The sequence below is a fragment of the Crocuta crocuta genome, unplaced genomic scaffold, assembly GCF_008692635.1.
Source record: "Crocuta crocuta isolate KB4526 unplaced genomic scaffold, BGI_CrCroc_1.0 scaffold255, whole genome shotgun sequence".
Classification (NCBI taxonomy): Eukaryota; Metazoa; Chordata; class Mammalia; order Carnivora; family Hyaenidae; genus Crocuta; species Crocuta crocuta.
In genome coordinates, this window is record NW_027530670.1 from 1341563 (window position 1) to 1363333 (window position 21771).

General features: G+C 39.4%; 1 protein-coding gene across 2 annotated transcripts in view; it reads left to right on the forward strand.

Annotated features, from left to right (window-relative positions):
• The window catches only part of NRIP3 (nuclear receptor interacting protein 3), a 23662-nt gene extending 8664 nt beyond the window's left edge, over window positions 1-14998 (forward strand). Inside the window, exons 2-7 of one of the 2 annotated variants that reach the window (XM_077769142.1) lie at window positions 7815-7976; window positions 8469-8551; window positions 10558-10697; window positions 11440-11492; window positions 11601-11695; window positions 11984-14998. In XM_077769142.1, the coding sequence (XP_077625268.1) occupies window positions 7815-7976; window positions 8469-8551; window positions 10558-10697; window positions 11440-11492; window positions 11601-11695; window positions 11984-11999 (549 nt within the window). In that variant the 3' untranslated portion in view covers window positions 12000-14998. Of the gene's footprint in view, window positions 1-7814; window positions 7977-8468; window positions 8552-10557; window positions 10698-10832; window positions 11013-11439; window positions 11493-11600; window positions 11696-11983 lie in introns of those variants that run through there. The other variant, XM_077769143.1, reaches the window with a different exon arrangement.
• The last annotated feature ends 6773 nt before the right edge of the window (window positions 14999-21771 follow it).

Below are 21771 nucleotides of genomic sequence, written 5' to 3' on the forward strand. Positions count from 1 at the left end.
TATATAGTATTCAGCCATAAAAAGTAATAAGTCTTAATGTATCATTTATCATTTGTGATAACATGAATGACTGTGAGGGTCATGCTAAGTGAAATCGTAGCATTTATGATAACATGAATGACTGTGACGGTCATGCTAAGTGAAATCAGTCAGAGAAATACAAATACCATATGATCTCACTTATATGTGGAATCTAAAGAACAAAACAAACAAACAAAATAATCAAGGTTATAGATACAGAGAACAGACTGGTGCTTCCTGGAGAGCAGGAGAACGAAATGGATGAAAGTGGTCAAATGGTTCAGACTTCCAGCTATAAAAAAATAAGTCATGGGGATATTATGTACAGTATGATGATTATAGTTAATACTAGTGTAGTGCATATTTGAAAGTTGCTGAGAGGGTAGATCTTAAAAGCCCTTGTTATAAGAAAAAAAAGGGAAAAAAGGTATAACTATATATGGTGATGGGTGTTAACTGGACTTATTGTGATCATTTTGCAGTATATACTAATATGGAATCATGTCATATACCTGTAGCTAATATAATGCATATATAATGTAATTATACTTCAATTTTTAAAAATTGCATTATTTAAAATAAAACTTAGAGGATGAGGTCAATTAAAGTTACATTGCATTTTAAGGGGCGCCTGGGTGGCTTAGTCGGTTAAGCGACCGACTTTCGCTTAGGTCATGATCTCACGGTTCGTGGGTTCGAGCCCCGCGTCGGGCTCTGTGCTGACTGGCAGCTCAGAGCCTGGAGCCTGTTTCAGAGTCTGTGTCTCCCTCTCTCTCTGACCCTCCCCTGCTCACGCTGTCTCTCTCTCTCTCTCCTAGAAATAAATAAAAATATTTAAAAAAAAAAAGCTACATTGCATTTTAAAAAAAAAGTTACAGTGCATTTTTAAGGTCTAACAAACTTTGAAGGTTTTCTGCAAGTATAAAAGAAAAAAATGATGGTGGCTTGGATTAGATTGGAGGTGGTAAAGATGGGGAGAAGTAGATCAATTCCAGATATGATTTAGAGGAAGCAACAACAGTACTTTGGGATGGAAGTTTAGAGAAAGGAAAGAATCAAGAATGGATGGGTGTATGGCGGTGACATTTTACCAACTTGGTGGAAAGGGAGTGATCCATAATGGTAAAACTGAGCAGGACTTTGGAGCTCAAACAAACTTATTTTATTACTGATGAAGAAAGCAATGCTTGAAAAAAGTAATGTCTAGCAAGGTTAGTGATTTGCCCATGATAATATTAACAACTGATCATCTTGCTGAAAGCAGAAAGTCTTCCTGGAGGAATAAGGATAAGTTTGGGAAGGAGGGAAGTTTGGTAGTGGAAGATCTTAAATGTTAAATTGAAGATTTTGTGTTTGATATAGCTGGCCAGAAAACCACTGTAGGGTAAGGAGACCATGAAACTAGTTTTTTAGGAGATTTCTTGGATTTAGCAATAACAGTAGAAATGGAGAGGGATGCAGTTCATGGGTTCAAGCCCTGCATCAGGTTCTGTGCTGGCAGCTGAGAGCCTGGAGCCTGTTTCAGATTCTGTGTCTCCCTCTCTCTCTGCCCCTCCCCCACTCATGCTCTGTCTTTCTCTGTCTCAAAAATAAATAAACTATAAAAAAATTAAAGAAATGGAGAGGGAAATATAAGGTGTTAAAGAGCCAGAGTTTCACTCACCTAGATAGAGAATAAGGGAGAACGTGTAGGTTTTGTGGGAAAGATCAGTGGGACAAGTTAAGTCCGAAAGCGCCTGTGGAATGTCTAAGTAGAAAGTTCAAAGTGGCAGTTGAGTCTATGTGTCTAAAACTCAAAAGTGAAGTCTGGGCATGAGACAGTGTCATCATCATAAAGGTGGTAATTTATGATACTAGCAATGAAAGTTGACAACATTGCCCTGAAAGAATACGTAGAGCAAGAAAAAGACCAAAGACAAAGTAATGATTAAAAAATGAGCAGAGGCAAGGGAACCAGTAAAAGAGACAGATGCCAAATAGGCAGAAAGGTGGTTTTAGGAGCTAGTGGAGGAGTGTGTCAAGAAAAATGGAATGCTGAGTTTTGTTGCAGCATAGTTTTTAATGGCAGACATGTGGAAACAATCTAAATGCCCATTAGTAGTTAAATGTTAAACTGAGGTACATTTGAACCACACATTAGTAGTTAAATGTTAAACTGAAGTACGTTTGAACCACAAACTCAAATGTCTGCAGAGGATATGCTGTTTTAAAATGCAGAAAATAGGGCAGATGTAAGAGAACAGGTACCAAGGTGGGTTACCTGCCTAAGTTACATTGGTGTGTGTGCATACATGCATGTACACACACTTTGGTCATTGCATGATTTGGCTGATAATGTTAGATGTCTAAATCATCTCCCATACTCAGACCTTTTCTACTTGTATGACTCCTCTATAGAGATTAGAAAAGCTGCATCCTCTCCCAACTCCCCTCGCAATTGAGACTGGCCATGTGAATTCTGACCAAGGAGATATAGGGAAAATACTGAGGGAAGTTCTGGGAAAACTTTTGCTATCCTGATAAAAGGCATAGATGGCACTATGTCCCTTCCTCCTTTGTCATTTCTTGAGGAATGTTCATATGATCATGAGGGAATGTCCAAGAATATAGAGACAGTAGCTGTGAAATTGTTAAACTGCTGTTATTGCCAACACTGCCTACTTCCAGACTTCTTGTTATATGAGAAAAAATGTACTTCCATTTAAGCCATTGTAATTTTGCTTTTCTTGTGGCTGAATACTTTCCTAGTATATGGGGTATACTTTTTCATGTAATATTTGCTTTTATAAAAGATACATTTAAAAATTTAGACTATTCTTTGTGTTAGGGATCTCTATATATCTAGGTAAATTGTGATATTACTATTTCTTGATTTACTGATTTTCCCATTATGTATTGATTTTCTACTATAATAGGTAAGGTTTAATTCTCTTACACCTCTTTATCATGCCCTCTCTCCTAAGATACTAATATTCTGTTAAGTAACTGTTTTGGGTCCAATCAGCATTTACTACTTAGTAAATGAGAAACTAGGACTGTTCATATTATTCAGAGCTGTGTCAAATAATGGTACTGTATTTCCTTTCTCATGCAAATACTTACTTTTCTCAAAATTAATAGTTGCCTAGTTATTTTTTTATGTAAAATTTAAATCTCCTCCAAGTACCTTAAAACTGTAGATGATCTAGCAGGTCCATCTCTTTTTTATTGGAGACATCCTTCCTGGAGCCCTCCATCCTATAATTTCATTTTGGACTGGTTGCTTTCAAGGCCTGTTATATATCCTATATCCTAAACTTTTCCTTCAGCACCATTTTCAGAATATCCTTTGCCTCTCTTCTCTATTGGATCCTTTATTCTTGAACCATATGATTTTTTTCTTTGTTCATTGGTTTCCCTCACTTTGGTGGAGCATATCCTTCAGTAGCTTCTTGAAGGTTCGTGGGAAATATCTTTCCTGAGTCTTGATTGATAGTTTGGGTAGGTTAGGAAACTATGTACTATCAAATTTTTAAAAAGTATTATTCCATTGTCTTTTAGCTACTGTTGTTACCATTGGGTTGTTCTATGCCATTTTGGTTCCTAATCCTTTGTATGCGGATCATCTTTTTCTCCTTGGAGGATTTTGCAACCTGTGTCACCCATAATATTCCAAAAATTCATAGTGATGTGAAACTTTTTGGGGGGCCTTTCTACTCTCATTATATGAGTCTCGATGTGGGTTTTTTCAATCTTAAAATTCATATCCTTCAGCTCTGGTTTAGTATGGCACTCCATCCTCACCCTTAGCTGTTCTAGAAATCTGAAGTACATGATTTATAAGCCTAGACAAACTATTAACCAGAGTCTTTTGATTTACTATTTCATTTTTTAATTTATTACTTCAAAAAGAATAAACTTTTGGCATACTTCCCATTTGTCTGGGTCAAGTGGGAGTTTTATCAAGGCTTTATATCTATTTCCAACCCTCTACCTGTAGAGGTTATAATACCTCTCACCCCCCAGCCTTTCCAGAGTTTAAGTAGGAAAACTGCTATTGCAGCTAGACCCCAAAATATAGCTCAAATATAATAGTTTATTTTTTCTTAAATAACAGTACTAGTAGAAAGGTCAGCAAGACAGTCCTCTTCCATATAGACTTAGACTGACAGTGGCTCTTCCGTCTTTAACATGGGACCTCTAAGGAGCACCTGGGTGGCTCAGTCAGTTGAGCATCTGACTTTGGCTCAAGTCATGATCTTGCTCATGGGTTCAAGCCCCGCATCACGCTCTGTGCTGACAGCTCAGAGCCTGGAGCCTGCTTCAGATTCTGTGTCTCCGTCTCTCTCTGCCCCTCCCCTACTCATGCTCTGTTTTTCTCTCTCTCTCTCAAAATAAATAAACATTTTTAAAAATTAAAAACAAACATGTGACTTCTAAGAAGGTTATCTTAAAGATCATTTCCATTCCAACCAGTCAGAAGAGAAAAAGAATGGAAGAATGTGCACAGGACATTTTTATGGATCAGATCTAAAGTGGTACATGTCACTTTGCACATTCTGTTTGCTAGAACTCAGTCATACATATGGCCATGTGTAACTACAAGGAAGGCTGGGAAACATAATGTAGGTATCTGCACAGAAAAAAAATAGGAGAACATGGATTTTGATAAACAACTGGCAGTCTTTGCCACTCTAGCATTGTATGGAGTGGAATGGTGTGAAGCTTTCTTTAGTCTAGGTTAGTTACCACTTTTCTGTTTGCTTCTCAGATTCCACAATTTTGTCTCTTTTTGTCTCTTCGTTTTTGTTATTGTTTCCTGTATATTGCTCTTTTTGTCCTTATACGTTTAGGCCTTTCTTATTCCTTAACTATGATTTTAGTGAAATTTTGGTTAGGAACACAGGTAAATGTGCAGTTGCACTGTTTAAAACATGTAGGCATAATAAAATGATGACAGAAAAATATTTCTGAGGTTCATGTGTGTTTATTGGCTGTGAATTTTCAACTCCTAAAGTATATTATGAATACTTGTAGTAAGAAAATTTAACAAAAAGAATTATATGTATGACATAGAAAAATTTTTTTTAAATATTAAAAGTAGAAAATTTTAAAACAGTGTTATAGTATGATCCTATTTTTTGAATGTGTTTGTATATATACTAAAATGTTTGGAAGTATGTACTTATAAATTTAATGGTGGTTATTTGTAAAGAGTGAGACTGAGAAAAGGTTGAGAAACTTTCTCTTTTGATTTTATATATTTCAGTGATTTGAATTTTTTCACTGAGCATGTATTGTGTTGGAACCTTTCTTTGGTTACTAAAGAAAAGAACACATAAAGAAATTGTCAGCAGGGTCAAATGCCCTAAAGAAGTCAAGGAAAAATGAAAGCTGAAAAATATCTACCAGATTTGGAAATTAGGAGATTTTTATTGCTGTTGTGGGATCAGAAGTAATCTCAGTGAAGAAAATATAGGATATCAGGAAATAGACATAGTGTTTTTGGGCTTATTTAAGAATAGACTATTCAGTGGGGCACCTGGGTGGTTCAGTTGGTTAAGCATTCACATCTTCGGTTCAGCTTAAGTCATGATCTCATGGTTTGTGGGATTGAGCCCTACATCGGGCTCCTTGCCTACAGTGCACAATCTGCTTGGGATTCTCTCTCTCCCTCTCTCTCTCTTTCTCTCTCTCTCAAAATAAATAAATAATCTTAAAAAAATAAAAATGGACCATTCAAGACAAGGGTGTGATTAGAGGAGGGTGTTGAGGAGGCAGGGTCTGAGATTATGTGGAGTTTCTCCCCAATATATGAGAACTTTGAGTATGTTTTATAACCTGTGGAAGAAGGATTCCATATGGAGGGAGGAAATTTCAGGAAAGAGATGACTTCAAGGAAAATAATTTTAGAATTTTCCTCATCTGTCCAGAGATGATTAGACTCCTTTGCAAGATTAGGAGTAGCAAGGTAAAGCTGTGTTCAGCAAGACTGATGTAGAAGGAAAACCCCAAACTTTCAGTGAGCAGGGCTTTCATTAAATGTCCTTTGAAGTCCCTTTCAATCTTCACTTCTACAAATGCAGTTTATCTGAGTTGGTTCTAGTCAGCATGCACTTGACAGAAGCAAACACCCTACCCTGCTTTAATATGACTTGAACTAGGAATCCAGGTTTGTTAGTGAGAGATGAGAATGAAGAATTTCTGTTTCTTTTAAGGAGCAAGCATTCTCCAGTGTCGCATCAGGAAATCTGACAGAGTTAGCACTTCTTCTAGCTCCTTATCAAGTTAAGAAGCTCTCATTTTCTGTTTAAGTGCCTCTCTCTCTCTCCTTTTCCCAAGAATACTAATCTAGAATCTGCTTTGCCAAGAATCTGTGTATTTTGGGAATCTATTTCTTCACCTCACCAGGGTTACAGTGAGTCATGGCTCTGACTCCATTCTTCCTCAGAAATTGTAAGATGGTAGATAATTAAGACCTTACCCAGTTTTACCCCCTTTCCTGGGAAAATTCTAGGCTCTAGGCTTCTAAGAGTGATTCTCTTCCCCCTAAAATTGGAGAAGCACCTGGTATGTGTTATATAGAAACTTGGAGTTCGACTCTTTCCTCTGAGAGATTTTAAGTAGTATTGTAAACTGAAAATAAGATGCTTGTGTATAGAAATTACTTGGGTCAAATGAGTTCTTATCAAGAGGTAACCTATATTTTCTAGAGGCCACTTTGGGTAGAAAGAGCAGAGCATGGATATGGCCGCCCTGTAAACTCTCCAAACAGAAGGTCTGTCAAAGAGCAGACTTGAATTCATATCCTTCATTCTGCCTCCTAATATTAGGTATTGTGGCATAGATATAAGGTCTTATTAAATCTCCTGTTACTTGGTCAGTCTCTGCCCCTTTTATACTCCCACTTTTTGGCCCTTTGGAGAGAGAGAGAGTGGAAAGCATGCATCTGAGAAGACTTGCCTTATGCTTCTTGAGGTCCAGAGGATGTCAGTAAAGATTAGTCATATGGGTTCTGCCAGGTTTCAAAGTATGTCTCCTGAGAGGGTTGCTCAGCAGGTATGGATTCCTCTCTTCCCACCCCAAGCACCCCATGAATTGCTTAGCCCACAGGACAATCAGGTCACTAAGGTATATGAAAACGGGGTTCAAAAGATGAGATTGTAAGGGAGTGAGACTTGAAATAGAAGTGGGCAGGGGTACCTGGGTGGCTCAGTCAGTTGAGCATCCGACTTCAGCTCAGGTCATGATCTCACATTCGTGGGTTCAAGCCCCACATCATGCTCTGTGCTGACAACTCAGAGCCTGGAGTCTGCTTCAGATTCTGTCTCGTCCTCTCTCTCTGCCCCTCCCCCCTCTCAAAAATAAATAAACATTAAAAAAAAAAAAAGAAATAGAAGTGGACAGAGCTTCTGACAACCAGTACTGGGTAGGTTTCTTTGGCCTGTGAGAATGAGTTGCCTCATAGACTAAGGTCCCTTTAGTCCTTTTAAGGGGAGGGAAGGTAGCAGGCTTTCCAAATCACAAGGGTCCCTCAGTTTTCTTCAGCCTTAGAATATTCACGGGCCCTGTCCACATTTTCCAGTGTCCCACCTTGCTCTTTAATTCATTCAGGGTTGTCTACTTGCAAATTGACTTATAGTACCTGCTCTGATAATACCAATAAAGTCTCTACTTGAAGGAAGAAAAAATAAGAAGCAAGGGAAGAGCTCAGTTATGTGAAGTTCCTTCATTATTTCTGTAGGACCTGGGGGACAATGGGAAAGGCGGGAAATGACCTGTCACTAAGAAGCCTCTGCTTTCTATTCCTCAAGCAACCTCATAACATTCTGCAGAGGCGCCTCATGGAAACCAACCTGTCTAAACTTCGAAGCGGCCGTGTCCCTTGGGCCTCCAAGACCAACAAACTGAATCAGGCTAAGTCTGAGGGACTAAAGAAGTCTGACGATGATGACATGATTTTGGTTTCTTGCCAGGTAATATTCTGAGAATAGTTTTTGCAGGGTTTTCTGGAATAGGATTTGGGCCCATTGTGATCCCCATAGTGGGGCCCTCTCTTCCAAACTGTATAGAGTGCGGGTCTTATCATGGAATTCGCAAGTGAGTTTTACAGGAAGTATACACAATACTTTTATGCATGTACATCTTTATGAGAAAATGGACCAAAGTTTTCATCATATTTGTAAAAGAGTGTGTAATACACACACACACACACACACACAATTCAAATTAAGAGCTACTTGTTATAGAGAATTATAAACACATAAAGTTCTTTGGGATCCTCTGTCAGCTCTAGATTCAGCAGGAAAAAAAGCTCCTTAAAGGAGACGCAGCAGTGGTTAAAGATGAGACATTACCAACCCATAATTGCGAGATGCTCTCCAGCCCTGCCTTTCATATGACATCTGCTTGGTCCCTTCCCTTTTGCTTCCCTGGCTCCTGCTGAACAGTATGTTTCCTCTCCACAGTGTGCTGGAAAGGATCTGAAAGCCTTGGTTGATACAGGCTGTCAATATAATCTCATCTCTTCAGCCTGTGTGGATAGACTGGGGTAAGTAGCCACTTGTACAAGGTGGGAATAGGATGTTAATGCTCTCTTTGCCTGAATCTATTTTGAGGTTAGAGATGGTGAGGGTCTCCACCAAGGCTCCAAGAGAAGTGTACAGAGTTCACCTAATCAACTGGAATTAGTCCTTAGTAGAGGGGGTATGGTAGGTTCTCAGGCATCTGGGAGAAATCAGTGACCCAGGAAAGCCTCAGGTTTTCCATTAACTCCCACCTATTAATTTCTGAGCAAAGACTCTGAGGCTCTAGAATGAGAGAGTGTGAGATCCTTGGCTCATTGTTTGCCACACCCTGATTCTGATATGTGCCTTGCCATGACAACAGATTAGAAGGAGCTGTCCTATTGGTATATCCCAGATGAGTAAAAGCAGGAATGCAGTTTGTCTTAGCTTACTCAGGGTACTTCTGGAAGCCACACTGCCTATCCCAAGAAGACAGAACTTAGAATAGGATGGCTATTGCTGCTGGGCCTGAATCATCGTAGGTGTGATTAGCTAATAGTTTCTTAGTGCCTTTCCTCTCTGTAAAGAATATGTAAAATCAAATCTTATTGCTTATCCAGCTGGGGATTGGGTGTGAGGCAGACACTTCATATATTGAATGTCTTTGGTTCTTCAACAGCTAGAATTGAGTTCTTCCTCCTTTAGTCAGAGAAACCCATTTTGTATCTTTCCTCCTTTTCAGTCAGTGGGTACTTTTATTTCTTTCCTTCTTCCTTCTCTTCCTTCATAAGTAACAGGTGGGCCCTAAGGTCTAGCCCAGAATTGGAAGAATCAACCCAATGTCCTTTTCCACTTTTCTAGCCCTCAGTATAACAAATCATTCTCCAGCTGAAATACCTGTATTCAGGCAATCGCCAGTGTAGACATAAGGGTCCGTTCTAAGCTACTTTCAAGATGTTCATATTCTTAGATGGGACTTGAACAAGGCTTGGTTTGTATAATTAGTGACTTCTGCCATCTGATCTGTTCCTTCTTGTTTCTACGCTGTCCTCACCCCTCACCACCACTGTCACTCTTTGAAGCTGGCTCTGTGGATTTTGTACACTGATATTTAGGCTGGAAAGCCCAGGACACACAAATGCTCTTGTGGGAAGAATCCTGAGCTTTTTTATGTGGTGAAGAGGTGAAACATAGTGTAACATGATGGTTCCAGAAAGACTAATAATGTCCTGATGCATAATTAGGCAGCAGTCTGCCATGGTTCCAGAGGAATTAATAACCATCTGTAAAACTGCAGTTATTTTTTTTTTTGGATGAGCTGTAACACCAAAAGAGAGGAAATGGAGTAACGCAGAAGTATTGGCACAGAAAGTCCATAATTAAGTTTTTATCCACCAACCCATAATAGCTTGGGTGCTAGCTGTTCCAATCAGCTTATATAACTGTGTGAAACCTGGGTGCTGTTCCTTTCCTTCCTCCCCTGCAGAGACAAGTTAAATTAATTAGGAATTTCTCCATGTTATTCCTTGATGATATCAATATCAACATGCTTAGCAAATAAGTACCAGCGTCCACTAACCTTATAGCCTAAGACTGATGAGTATAAACTGAAATAGGAAAGGTAAAGAGAAAATTAGACACTGAACAAAAGCATCTTCTAAAATTAGGAAAAACCCCTGCGCTCTCTGAGATCTTTTACCCACGGATGGGTAAAAAGATATGTTAACTAAGTTGCCTTGCATAAGTGGGGATGTTAGGATGCAGAATAGGATTTTCTGAGTGTATCAACTTTCATTTTTACCAATGCAGATAGTGACACAGCTTTTTGAGAAAAGGAGTTAAGTCTTTTTTGGTTTTTATATCCCTTGGCATAGGTAGGAGAAAGTTCTGAAACAAGAAGTATAGGATGGCTAGCACTATTTTTTTCTTTTTGGTAAATTAGTCCCAGGAAACCCTAGAAAATTCCACCTGGGGGTCAGAAGGTAGACATTGCCAGATTCCATCAGAAACCACTGCCAAGGGGATTCTGATAGCTCCCTTTCTGATGCAGACTCAAGGAGCATGTCAGATCTCATAAGCATGAAGGAGAGAAGCTTTCTCTACCCCGGCATCTGAAAGTAGTGGGCCAGATTGAGCACCTCGTGATCACACTGGGCTCCCTCCGTCTGGACTGTCCAGCAGCTGTGGTTGGTGAGTAGAATTGAGAGTGGGACCTATGGACCCCTATTGCAAACCCTCTCCCTTCCACCAAACCCTCGTGAGGTCTCATGCCTGTAAATACTGACTTCTTCAAAATCTCAGGTTTCCACTTTTTCTATACTATAGACTTGTCCCAATTTTTACTCTCCAAAGTACCAGATGGGCTCTGAGCTACATGCAAGACATGTTGAGAATCACTAAGAAAAAGGAGTGTGTAATTCAGGATAAAAAATATCAAAGGATAAGAAAGCAGACATTTTTGTGTGCCAGTGAAGATGGTTCCTGAAAGCTTTTCCTGAGCTAGTTGGAAGTAGAAGGCAAGATCCTCTTACTCTTTTGCCATAAATCTCTTGATAACTTCCCACCACCTCCTGTACTTTCCCTTATGTACTTTACTCTAAACTATTGTAAATTTCTGAGTTTTGTGTAAACTCTTTTAGAGTTTTAAAGTCCTAGGTTTGAATCTTGGCTCTATCATCTTTTAATTATAATGATCTGGGAAAATTAATTAATATAATAGATGTTCAACATATGTTTATTAGATGGATGGATGGATGGATGGATGGATGGATGGAAGGAAGGAAGGAAGGATGGATAAATGGATGGGTGGATGGTTGGAAGGAAGGAAGGAAGGAAGGAAGGAAGGAAGGAAGGTTGGTTATATGGAGCCCGATGGTAATAAGGCTGACTTTTAAACCAGAATGGTAATAGTTGAATCTTCCTTTTTTTTTAGAGGACAGTGAGAAAAACTTGTCCCTTGGTCTCCAGACTCTCCGGTCCCTTAAGGTAGGATTGATTTTATTTTTCCTTTGATACTTACGCTCTGAGGTGGGGTTCCTTTTGCATTGACAGTGGGATCATTGACAGTGACCAGTGATTCTCCTTTGTTTTTAGTGCATAATAAATTTGGATAAGCACCGCCTGATCATGGGAAAGACAGACAAAGAAGAAATCCCTTTTGTGGAGACAGTTTCCTTAAATGAAGACAAGTAAGTGCCCAAATGAGTCAGGTCAAGTAAAATCCACTTGTCATTAAGTGGAGGGTTCTCATACAGAATATTGGGTTGTGCCCTGCCTTTGTCCTTCAGTCTTACCATAAGTACACTCACCCGGAACCCCTAGAGTTCACCATTCCACAAAACTTTCTAGCCCATGTTCTGGAATGAGTAGTGATGATACTGGTGGGGAAAATAAGTAGCTTTTAACTAAAATACACTTGCCTTCAACCTAACTTCTTTGAATTTGGTATCATTTCTTCTATTTCTTTCTCATTTCAGCACTTCAGAAGCATAACTACAGAATGCAACATGTCTGCATGTATGCATACATACCAGGTTGACAGACTGAGAAAACTGGGTTTGAACCAAATGCAGTAGCAACTTGCTGTGGACCAAGTCCTTCCCTCTGATAGAAGCTCCAGGGGCTCCTTCCCACCCAGACCTCTCTAGATTTTAGTCCGTGCTTAGAGATCTTATCTGGTTATAGCCATTGTTTTTTACTCCTCTGATCACTTAATTTATAGACCTTTTGACACTGCCAGGTCTCACTTGTGGCCTACTTCTCTGCTTCTTCCAGGAATTTGCTTTTATTAGTCAAGTATAGAGGCTTCCAGGTTCCATTTCTCTATAGATACACTTGCTTCTTTTCCTATAGCTAAAATGTATAATAAACAAGAACCTGACCTTTACCTCCTTTCAGCTGTTTCAAAGAGGTGCAGGATACCTAGGTCTCAGAACTAGAATTTCTTCTAATTCGTTCATTGATTTCTCAAGTATAAATTTATCTGAAAGAGCCCAGAGAGATCATCTAGTCCAACCCTTTTATTTAAAGGTCCAGAGAGGCAAATGAATTATCCAAGTTCTTATACTAAGTGACTGGTAGAGGAACCTAGAGACTCAGACTTGACAAGGCAAGACTATATTCATTCCCCCATGCTGCTACTTTTGTCTTCAGGCCTTGAAGAGGTGAGCGTTTGTAAAAAGGCAGGGTAGGGGAAGAATCTGCTTTGGGGGTGGATGCCAGGAGGATCTGAATAGCCCTCTCTCCTGTGTGCTAAGTCTACTAAAAGTCTCTGCCCCAAATTGTCACACGTAGGACCTTATTTTGGTGCCTAAAAGCTGAGGGTACAAAGATGAATGAGATAGTCTCTCACTGTTAACTTCTTAGAGGGGAGAAGGGTGAAAGGAACCACAGACAGAAAACATTAATCACTTTCTGAGATGGAATTGAAGGCTATGGTAAATAATCTGGGGATCATTATTAGACATTGACACCCCCAAGATCCAGTCATTATTTCTGCCCAGTCTGTTATTTGTCTGCTGTGGACCCAAGTAGATGGGATCAGGAATAGGGAAAGGAGATGGAAAAAACCCAAAGAGGTCCAGAATAGAAGGAAATACTGGGTAGAATCAGTTGGTGGAAACTCCTACCTATGGAAACCTTTCTGGGATGGAGGTCAGGAAGAAAACTTCCAGGCAGGGAACTGAGGGTTGGGAAGCTCTTCAGATTTGCCCTATTTCAAGGAAAGAGGCAGGGCAGGAGCTGGCAGTGTTAAGGACAACTTTTTCTGACTGCCCAGTGTCCTCTGACTCTTCTCAAAACATTGGCAATCACAGGGATGTCTTGAAGCATTTTTGTTGGGGTGTCAGCTTAGGCACACAGATACCAATAATGGAATCTCCCTTTCAATTTGGTCATAGAAGTACTTGGAGGAGTCAGAAAAATACTCAGCTGGGAGTATCTTTTTAAGAGATTCCCAGCTCTACCTTGCTTCATAGAAGTAGTTTCCAGAGCATTTAATGGATCCCATGTTGAACTTTGCCAGGTACCACCAATAATCTCATCTAGTGTTCAGCCACTGCCTCTACCAAACAACTTTTTGGAACTGTGAATGTCTTTAGGCTTACAGAAGCTCCCTAAAGACTAGGAACTTGGTGACTCCCACTTGAACAGCTAGACAGCCATAGTACCGCCTAGGTCACCCCAAAGCTCCTCTTCTTATCAGCCTCTATATAGAGGAAGCAAGATGGAAAACTAAGCACAGCCACAGCAGAGGAGGCCATGGCTGGACTTCAGCAGGGATGATTCCAGGTTACCAGCCTTCGGTGCCCCCTTGAAATTTATCTCATTTTTGCCTGGGGTGAGGAGGACCTGTGCCTTTCCACTGAGGCCTCTCCTCTCTCCTGCCCTACCTATCATAGCATCACTTTGGCCTGCTCCTTACCCTAAGGCTGAGTTGAAATACTTCATCCCTTCCTTCCCAGGTTGAAAATTCCATGCCAAGCCTTGACTCTTGGCCACAAGAGAGGCATATTAGAAGTTCCTTGGCCTGGTTTATCCTTATTTACATTCCTGGTGGACCAAGTGAGGCCAGGAATTCTTAGGTGCTAGAAAGATGTGACAGATTTCTGACCCTTGAGTTCAGGATTATATGGTGTCAGAGAGATGATCAGTTGCCTTTAGTGATCTTTCTGGCCTCTGAGAATTAATGATTTTCCAATTTTGGAATAGAAACAATTGGGGTGATCTGAGCTTAGGGTATCATAATCTCTTTCAGTGCAGTCAGATCATTTGAATTTACTAACCAAATAATTGTGCTGTAAACCTTGGTTTGATAGAGGTACCTAAAAATGTCTAAGGACAATTATGGGAAGTCTTGAGCTTCATTAATCTTTAAATGCTGCCAAGTTTATTATTCTGATAAGCCATATCTCTTTGGTATTCACTAGGGAGCACCTGAGCTAATTTTGGGGGGCTGGCAAGGTAAAAAGGTAAGGTTAGTTCTTCCCAGAATCCTAAAAAATTCTCTCTGGCACCTCTTATTCAGGATGTGAGAAGAAAGTGTCTACCCAGGTCAGAGTTCTCAAGACAGGCAGTAGCAGACATTAACCCTGTAGAACTAGTACCCCTCTCATTCCTTATTAGATGTCCATCTCAAGTACAGGAAGTTTGAAAAATATTGTTTTTGTTATTTGGTATATCTATGCCTGAGTTATTTAAGGAACAAATGTTTTCTGACTTTTCAATTTCCTTGCCCTGCACAGACCCCATCCGGTAAGCTTTTCTATTCCTTAGCTCAAAGTGTCTGTAGAATGGATTGCTTATTGTGTCAGCTACCCTGACTCTTGTGTAATAGAAGCATCCTTCCAGGCTGGAGACATGGAGGACATGAACTGGATTCTTCCCTCCTTCTGTTGCCAAGCCTCTACATTGGCACTTTTACCTGCTCAGTGTTTCTGGCTGTGTTGGGTTTATTTGTGAGATGTAACAATAAAGTAAAATCTCCCCCTCTGTGTGCTTGTCTCACAAAGTCTCTGTGTCAGGGCCCCTGGAAGGTGAGGGAGCCCAGGCATAGCCTAATTGCATCAGTGTTTTTCTCATAGGATATTCTGAACACAAGGCTTTGAAGTCCTCATTTTTCCTTGCTACTGGTCCTTTAGCAATCTCCTACTTAACTGTATGTGACAATAATTGTTTATGATGGGCCAGCAGTGTGTAAGAGAATATTTCTTTTAGAAAGGGAAATTTTTATTTAGTTCAAATAAATAGGACAGGTTTGGGAAGGGGCAGTATTATTTAATGAGCCTTAATATATAGTTAAAGCCATTGTCTAAATGACATTTCAAATAAATGCATTTTACAGATGATAGAAAGCTTTAAATATTAATATTTTAATATTTAAACAGTATGACTAAAGAGTCAGCAAAAAACATTTTTTAACTACGACCGTGTTTATCACAATCTAGAATTATGGTTCCACTGTTACTCAGATGATACCACCTCAAAAGGTTTTGTCTTATTTTTGTCCATTTATTCTAATTTAAAAAATTAAAAAGATTTACCCTATGTGACTCTTAGTCAATGGGTGACAGATTCAAGATTCATGATAATCTTAATAGAATGAAATAAAGAAAAATACATTTTAAAAGAGTTAAAAAGATATATCCTGACTTTCATGTTAAAATCTATTGCTCTTGCACAGTGGGGGAACGCTTGGATTAACAGGTTTACATGAAGGTAATGTTGGGGTTTTAGCTAAGGAGTATGGAATTAAGGACTCTGTGTAAGAGATGTCAGTTGTAAGACAGGAACATGTGCACAATTTGTGGAGCATCTAGAAAAGGGCAATGATAACATGATTATTGTCTTCAGAGCTGTCGTGGAAAGTGTTCCTTCTGGAACCAGAAGGGAAGCGTTTCCAGCAGGTGGAGGTTGCAAGGAGGCATACAGATCCTGGTTCAGTTGGAGGGAAGCATCTACTATAACCCAGGGACTATGCTAACTCCTGCAAAGAAGGTGGTATTTTTCACAGTTTTGCAGAAGGAAAAGCTAGGACTCAGTGGTATCAAGATAAAACTGTTTAGCACAAATAAATAAATAGTCTCCAAATTTCTTTCACTGGAAGTGAAGGGTGGGATGATCATTTTCTAGCAATATTATGAAAGATTTCTGTATTGGGTAGAAGGTTGGATAAGGAGACCTCCAAAGTAATTTCTAATGCCAAAATTCTTTGATTCTAGGATATCTTTATTAAATGGCATTGTGAATCAGATATAGTCTCTTGCTGACTCACTGCCATCACCACAAACAGACTCATTAATTTGGACTTAAGTTATGATCTTTTTACCCAGATTTGAAGGGTTTCAGGTTACTGTTCTTATGGAATCAGAAAGCAGAGATCAACTGTGTATTATACCTTGGACTCCTCTGTCAGCTGCCACTTCTTCCATTATTAGCGCATCCTGGGCTATAATATGCTACTGTCTTATATTTGCTCATTTGTCTGGCCAATGACCTCTTGGCAGCTGTTTCTCACACGGTGTCAAGCATATGGGCATTGTGACAACTGTTTTCTCAAAGATGTTTTCATTCATGGGCCATGGTATGTTCTGGAAGACCGGGGCTGCCAGATTCCTGACCAGAATGGAGAAAAATGGGCCTTTATCTAATTTTAGTAGTGATTAGTCCAAAGGTTCTAACAACCTGATGACTACAAGCTTTGTTCTTGCTTTCCAGTACCTTTATCACATTCTTTCCTAGACCTGTGCCTCTAACCAGCAAATCCAAGCTATGAAAATGAGAGAGGGGAATTCAGTCTTAGGATTGCTTTTACTAGAATCATAGTAGTCTCCAAATTTGTAATTAATATAGAAAACTTAGCTCTCCAGGGAACTCATATACTTTGATATTGACATACTCAAACCATGCCAGTTGTCTGGAACAGGAAAATAGGTTGGGGAAAGGGAGTAAGGTTGATTTAGTGGAGATACTTGTTTTCCAGGGGAGAAACTTGGAGGGGAAAATATAATCTTTTGTACTGTAAGCCTAGATAATAGGAATTTAACCTTTCTTTCATCATGTAGCAAACTAATGTGGAATGTCTTGGGATTCTGGACTCCTTGGATATACTAGATGACCTTGTAATTGGGGGAGCTGCTAAAGTGGTTCTCATCTTATTTTGAAAATGGGTAAAGAGATGAGAATTTGATTGGTATTAGGGCTGATCATACGAAGAAGCAATTACTTTTTTGAAAGTTCTACAGAAACTGTCCCTTACATGTCTGACTGAGCTCATAATAGTTTCTCTGTGATAAATATGAACTAGTGGGAAATAGAATATGAACTAGTGGGAAATAGAAAGTATATTAAAGTGAACAGGTTTCATAAAGAACTCTTATGAGCCCCCCTTTGTTTGCTTTGTTTCTTAAATTCCACATAGGAGTAAAATCATATGGTATTTATCATTCTCTGACTGGCTTACTTTGCTTAGCACTTATACTTGCTAGATCCATCCATGTTGTTGCAAATGGCAAGATTTCATTCTTTTTTATGGCTGAATAATATTCCTGTGTGTGCATGTATACTGCATCTTCTTTATCATCCATCAGTAGACACTTGGGCTGCTTCCATAGTTTGGGTATTGTAAATAATACTGCAATAAACATAGGGGTACATGTATCCCTTCAAATTCGTGTTTTTGTATTCTTTGCATGAATACCCAATAGTACAATTACTGGATCATAGGATAACTCTATTTTTAATTTTTTGAGGAAGCTGCATACTGTTTTCCACAGTGGCTGCACCAGTTTGCCTTCCCACCAATAGTGCACAAGGGTTCCTTTTTCTCCATATCCTTGCCAGCACTTGTTTCTTTTTAAGTTTTTTATTTTAGTCATACTGAGAGGTGTGGGGTGGTATCTCACTGTGGTTTTGATTTGTATTTCCCTAATGATGAGTGATATTGAGCATCCTTTCATGTGTCTATTGGCTATTCTGTATGTTGCCTTTGGAGAAATATCTGTTCATGTCTTCTGCCCAATTTTTAATTGGATTATTTGTTTTACTGCTGTTGAGTTGTAGAATTTAAATGTATAAAAATTATCCTTAGATTGCAGACTGTACAAAAACAGGACTTGGTCATAGGCTGTGGTTTATTGGTCTATGTCCAAAGTTATTTCATACCTTCTCTTCTTCTCAAGTCTCTAACACCTCTTTTCCCATTCTCACTTTCAGATGATGAGCTTTCTTTCTACTTCATTCATAGAATAATCAGCAACACTCACCACCCCTACCTTATGTAGCCTCTAACTACCCTGTAACTTGCATCTGTATACATATATTCAGCTTTCTCTTCTGTTACTGTTACCATAGCACAATACCTAACTGCTGTATAATTTACCACATTTGTTTATTGTCTGTCTCCCCCTCTAGAATCTTAATTCCAAAAGATAGGGAGTTTTTTTCTGTTTTATACACTGATGTATGCCCAGTACTGAGAACAGTGTTTACCATGTTAAGTATTCAGCAAATACTTGAATGAATGAACATGGACTACCAGACCAGCAAGGAGCAGTTTAGAGAATTTTTCTTCAGAGAAACTTACCTCTCCTTCCAAGAGAAAAGACTTACCTATCTTGTTATTTGGAGTCTCCTTGAGCACACCAAGTGGTAATTTTAAAATTTCTTTGAAAAAACACCCACAATAAGAAATCCCCATTTTATGGGATTGACCCAGTACTTAAATATGTGTATATGGTGTGTACATATATGAAACCAAAGTTTCACAAAATAACTTTTTTATAGGTGATATATTCTGATATATTTTCTATTCTATTCTGTCATTTAGGGCAGCAGGGAGTGGGGATTGGTTGCAACTGATTACATTTATTTCACAAACCACTAATGGGTGTGCAATCAGAATTTTGAAAAATACTGCAGGGTATCCTAATTACAAGCCCTGTCCATGTACACCGATCTTCCAGTCAGCTTTCTTTCTAAGACCGCACTCTTCACCAAGGATCTCTTAGACATTTAAGAAAAGCTTCTAACACAAAAGATAGAAACAAAGACTGAATAACTCAATGCAGACAACTCAAGAAATAAAACATTAGAAATATTCTCAGAGAAATAAGATACTACACCCCACAGATGGAAGAGAATGCTATTTAAAGAGTGGAGGGAAAGGTGGACAAGAAAGTACTCTAGTAAATACAAGGCAGGATTACTGAAATGTAAAAATTCAAATGTAAAAATTCCAAATTCCAGATTTGGAATATGGAAATCTTTCAGAAAAAAAAGAAGTAGAAAAGGGAAGAAATGATAAATTATCCTAGGACAAAAGCTGTGCAGTAGGTTTAGAGAACAATCAGTCCAGAGTGAGGGAGGGTGATGGATTCTTAGAGCGTTGTCTCCAGCTTAAAAAACAAACTGATACATTACCTGATGTGTTTGAATACATTGAGAAGAGAGTTTTGGATAAATTATTTATAGATACTTGAGTGCTAGCCACTTAAGAAAGTATGGAAAAAGGGACAATGGCTAATTTCAGTCAAGAATCCAAAACCTAGTATTATGCTAATGGGATCAACTATGAATAATATATAGTCATAATATAATGAATGGCTGTATTAGATACATTGAAAGATAGAGAAATAATGTGTGTTTACGAGAGGGCATTAGAGTATAAATGCATAGTCTATTTCCTATAGCAAGAAGTAAAATAATAGATCAAACTGAAAAATCAAGAACTAGTAGTATAAGCCTGTTATCAAGAAATATGGAGAGGGGCACTTGGGTGGCTCAGTTGGTTAAGCATCTGAGTCTTGGTTGGCTCAGGTCGTGAACTGTTGGTTTGTGAGATCAGCCCTGCGTCTGATAGCGCAGAGCCTGCTTGGGATTCTCTCTGCCTTTTACCTGCTCACACACCCTCTCTCTCAAAAGAAGTGAAGAAACATTTAAAAAAATATTTGGATATAAATCCCAGAAGAGATAGCTAAAAGGTAAGAAGAAGGTAGTCTCTGAGGAGCTGAAATTGAGAGTATAGACGGCTGGGGCAGGGTCTGCTGTGAAATCCGATTTGATTTTTAAAAATATACTATGTTGGTAAAAAAATAAACACAAATAACATAGATTTCATTTATTTGAAAGTCATAATGATTTAGAGAGGAGGGACTGTTTTCCTTAAGTGTTCCCTTAGAACACTGGGAGACCAACAATACTGATTTAGTAGTCTTTTTAAAAGAAACTCTTAAGATCCTTCCCAGCCTTGGTACTAAACCTTGTATTGCTTTATTATTTTAGGGATTCCAGTAACTTATCAGCAATAGTGGCACCAAGCATCTCTAGAAACAGAGAATATTCTGGCCCCATATATTGTTATCATGGTGGGGACCAGTATGTGATATGGCATGGCACACTTACACAGCTTTACAGGCAGCGGAGGGCAGAAAATCTCACTAATGGAGGTTGAGTAGGAGGAAGTATCCTGGTCAGGCACATGGTAAAGGAGAGGGCTCATATGACATTCTTGGGTATGCTCAGAAATAACTGGAATAACTTGTATGTGCCCTGTCCTGCCATAACCACTAGACACACAATCCAAGGAAACCATCATCACTGATGTTATGTATGCCTCCATTTGTTCTGGACTGACATGGCCTGGGAAATTGTTGAGTAGATCAGGTAGGGTGGAGAAATAAGAAAGGGGCATCCAGAGAGCTGTTTGATCACTGGAGGAGAAAGGATGTGAGGGGGCTACAGACAGAGCTGGCAAAACCTTGGTCCCAGATACATTTGTCCTGGATACATAAATTGTCGCTTCTGCTTCCTAACCTTCTGATTTCCACATTTAAATTCCCCACCAGGGAAATTTTCAGGCCTAACAAAGAAGTGAGAGGGCCCAGGCCAAGTAGCAGGATCTGTGTCACTCCTTAAAAAAGAATGAAGTAGGGAAACCTAGTCACAGGGAAGCAAGGAAAAAGGAGGGCAAGAGTGGGCACTAAGGCCAGTCTTGCCTATAAAAAGAACTCTGATGTGGCCTGAAGGTCTAGGAAGACCCTACGTTAGAAATCTCCCCTCTCCTGCCTCCTATGGTATCAGATCCCCTCCATACTTCTTTGGGCTCAGCATCACCTTTTCATGGTCAGAAAGGAATCAAGTAGGGATTCAAGCAGGTACCTGGTTCTTTGAGACAGACCAGAGGAACCTCTCCAGTTCATGCTTTCTGGATCCCCGGACACTTACTGGTTGTTACACTATCCCAGTCTCCAGGTAAAAAGATAATAGGCAAGGTCCCTGCCCTCAAAGAGCTCACAATATTTGAGCGGAGGCTGGGAATATAGAGGCAGATGCAACACCGTAATTTTACCATAATGGGGTAAGTTATGATATATTTGCACAAACACAGAAGGGAGTGCACTTAAATCAGATAAGTCTCTCTAGCTTACAAGACCCCTGACCTAAGGGGAAAGTGTTTTCTAGGTGGAGCAGGGCAGAACAAGAGGAACTAGTCTCTTTACTTCTATTGCATCACCTAAAATTACCTTCATTTTTTTGGCAGAGATATTCCTCTCCTAAACCCTTGGCTCCAGCTGTGCCAGTTCCTCCCAGTGACCTTTCTCTTTAGCCAAGCCTGAGTCTTCATTCAGCCTCCAGCCAGGCAACCATCTTACAGTCACTCTCCACTCATGGTAGCCATATTCCATATTCTGGAACAATGATGCCTAACATAAATATTAAATTCTCTCCTAGCTACATTTAAGAAGTAAAAAGAAACAAATGAAGTTAT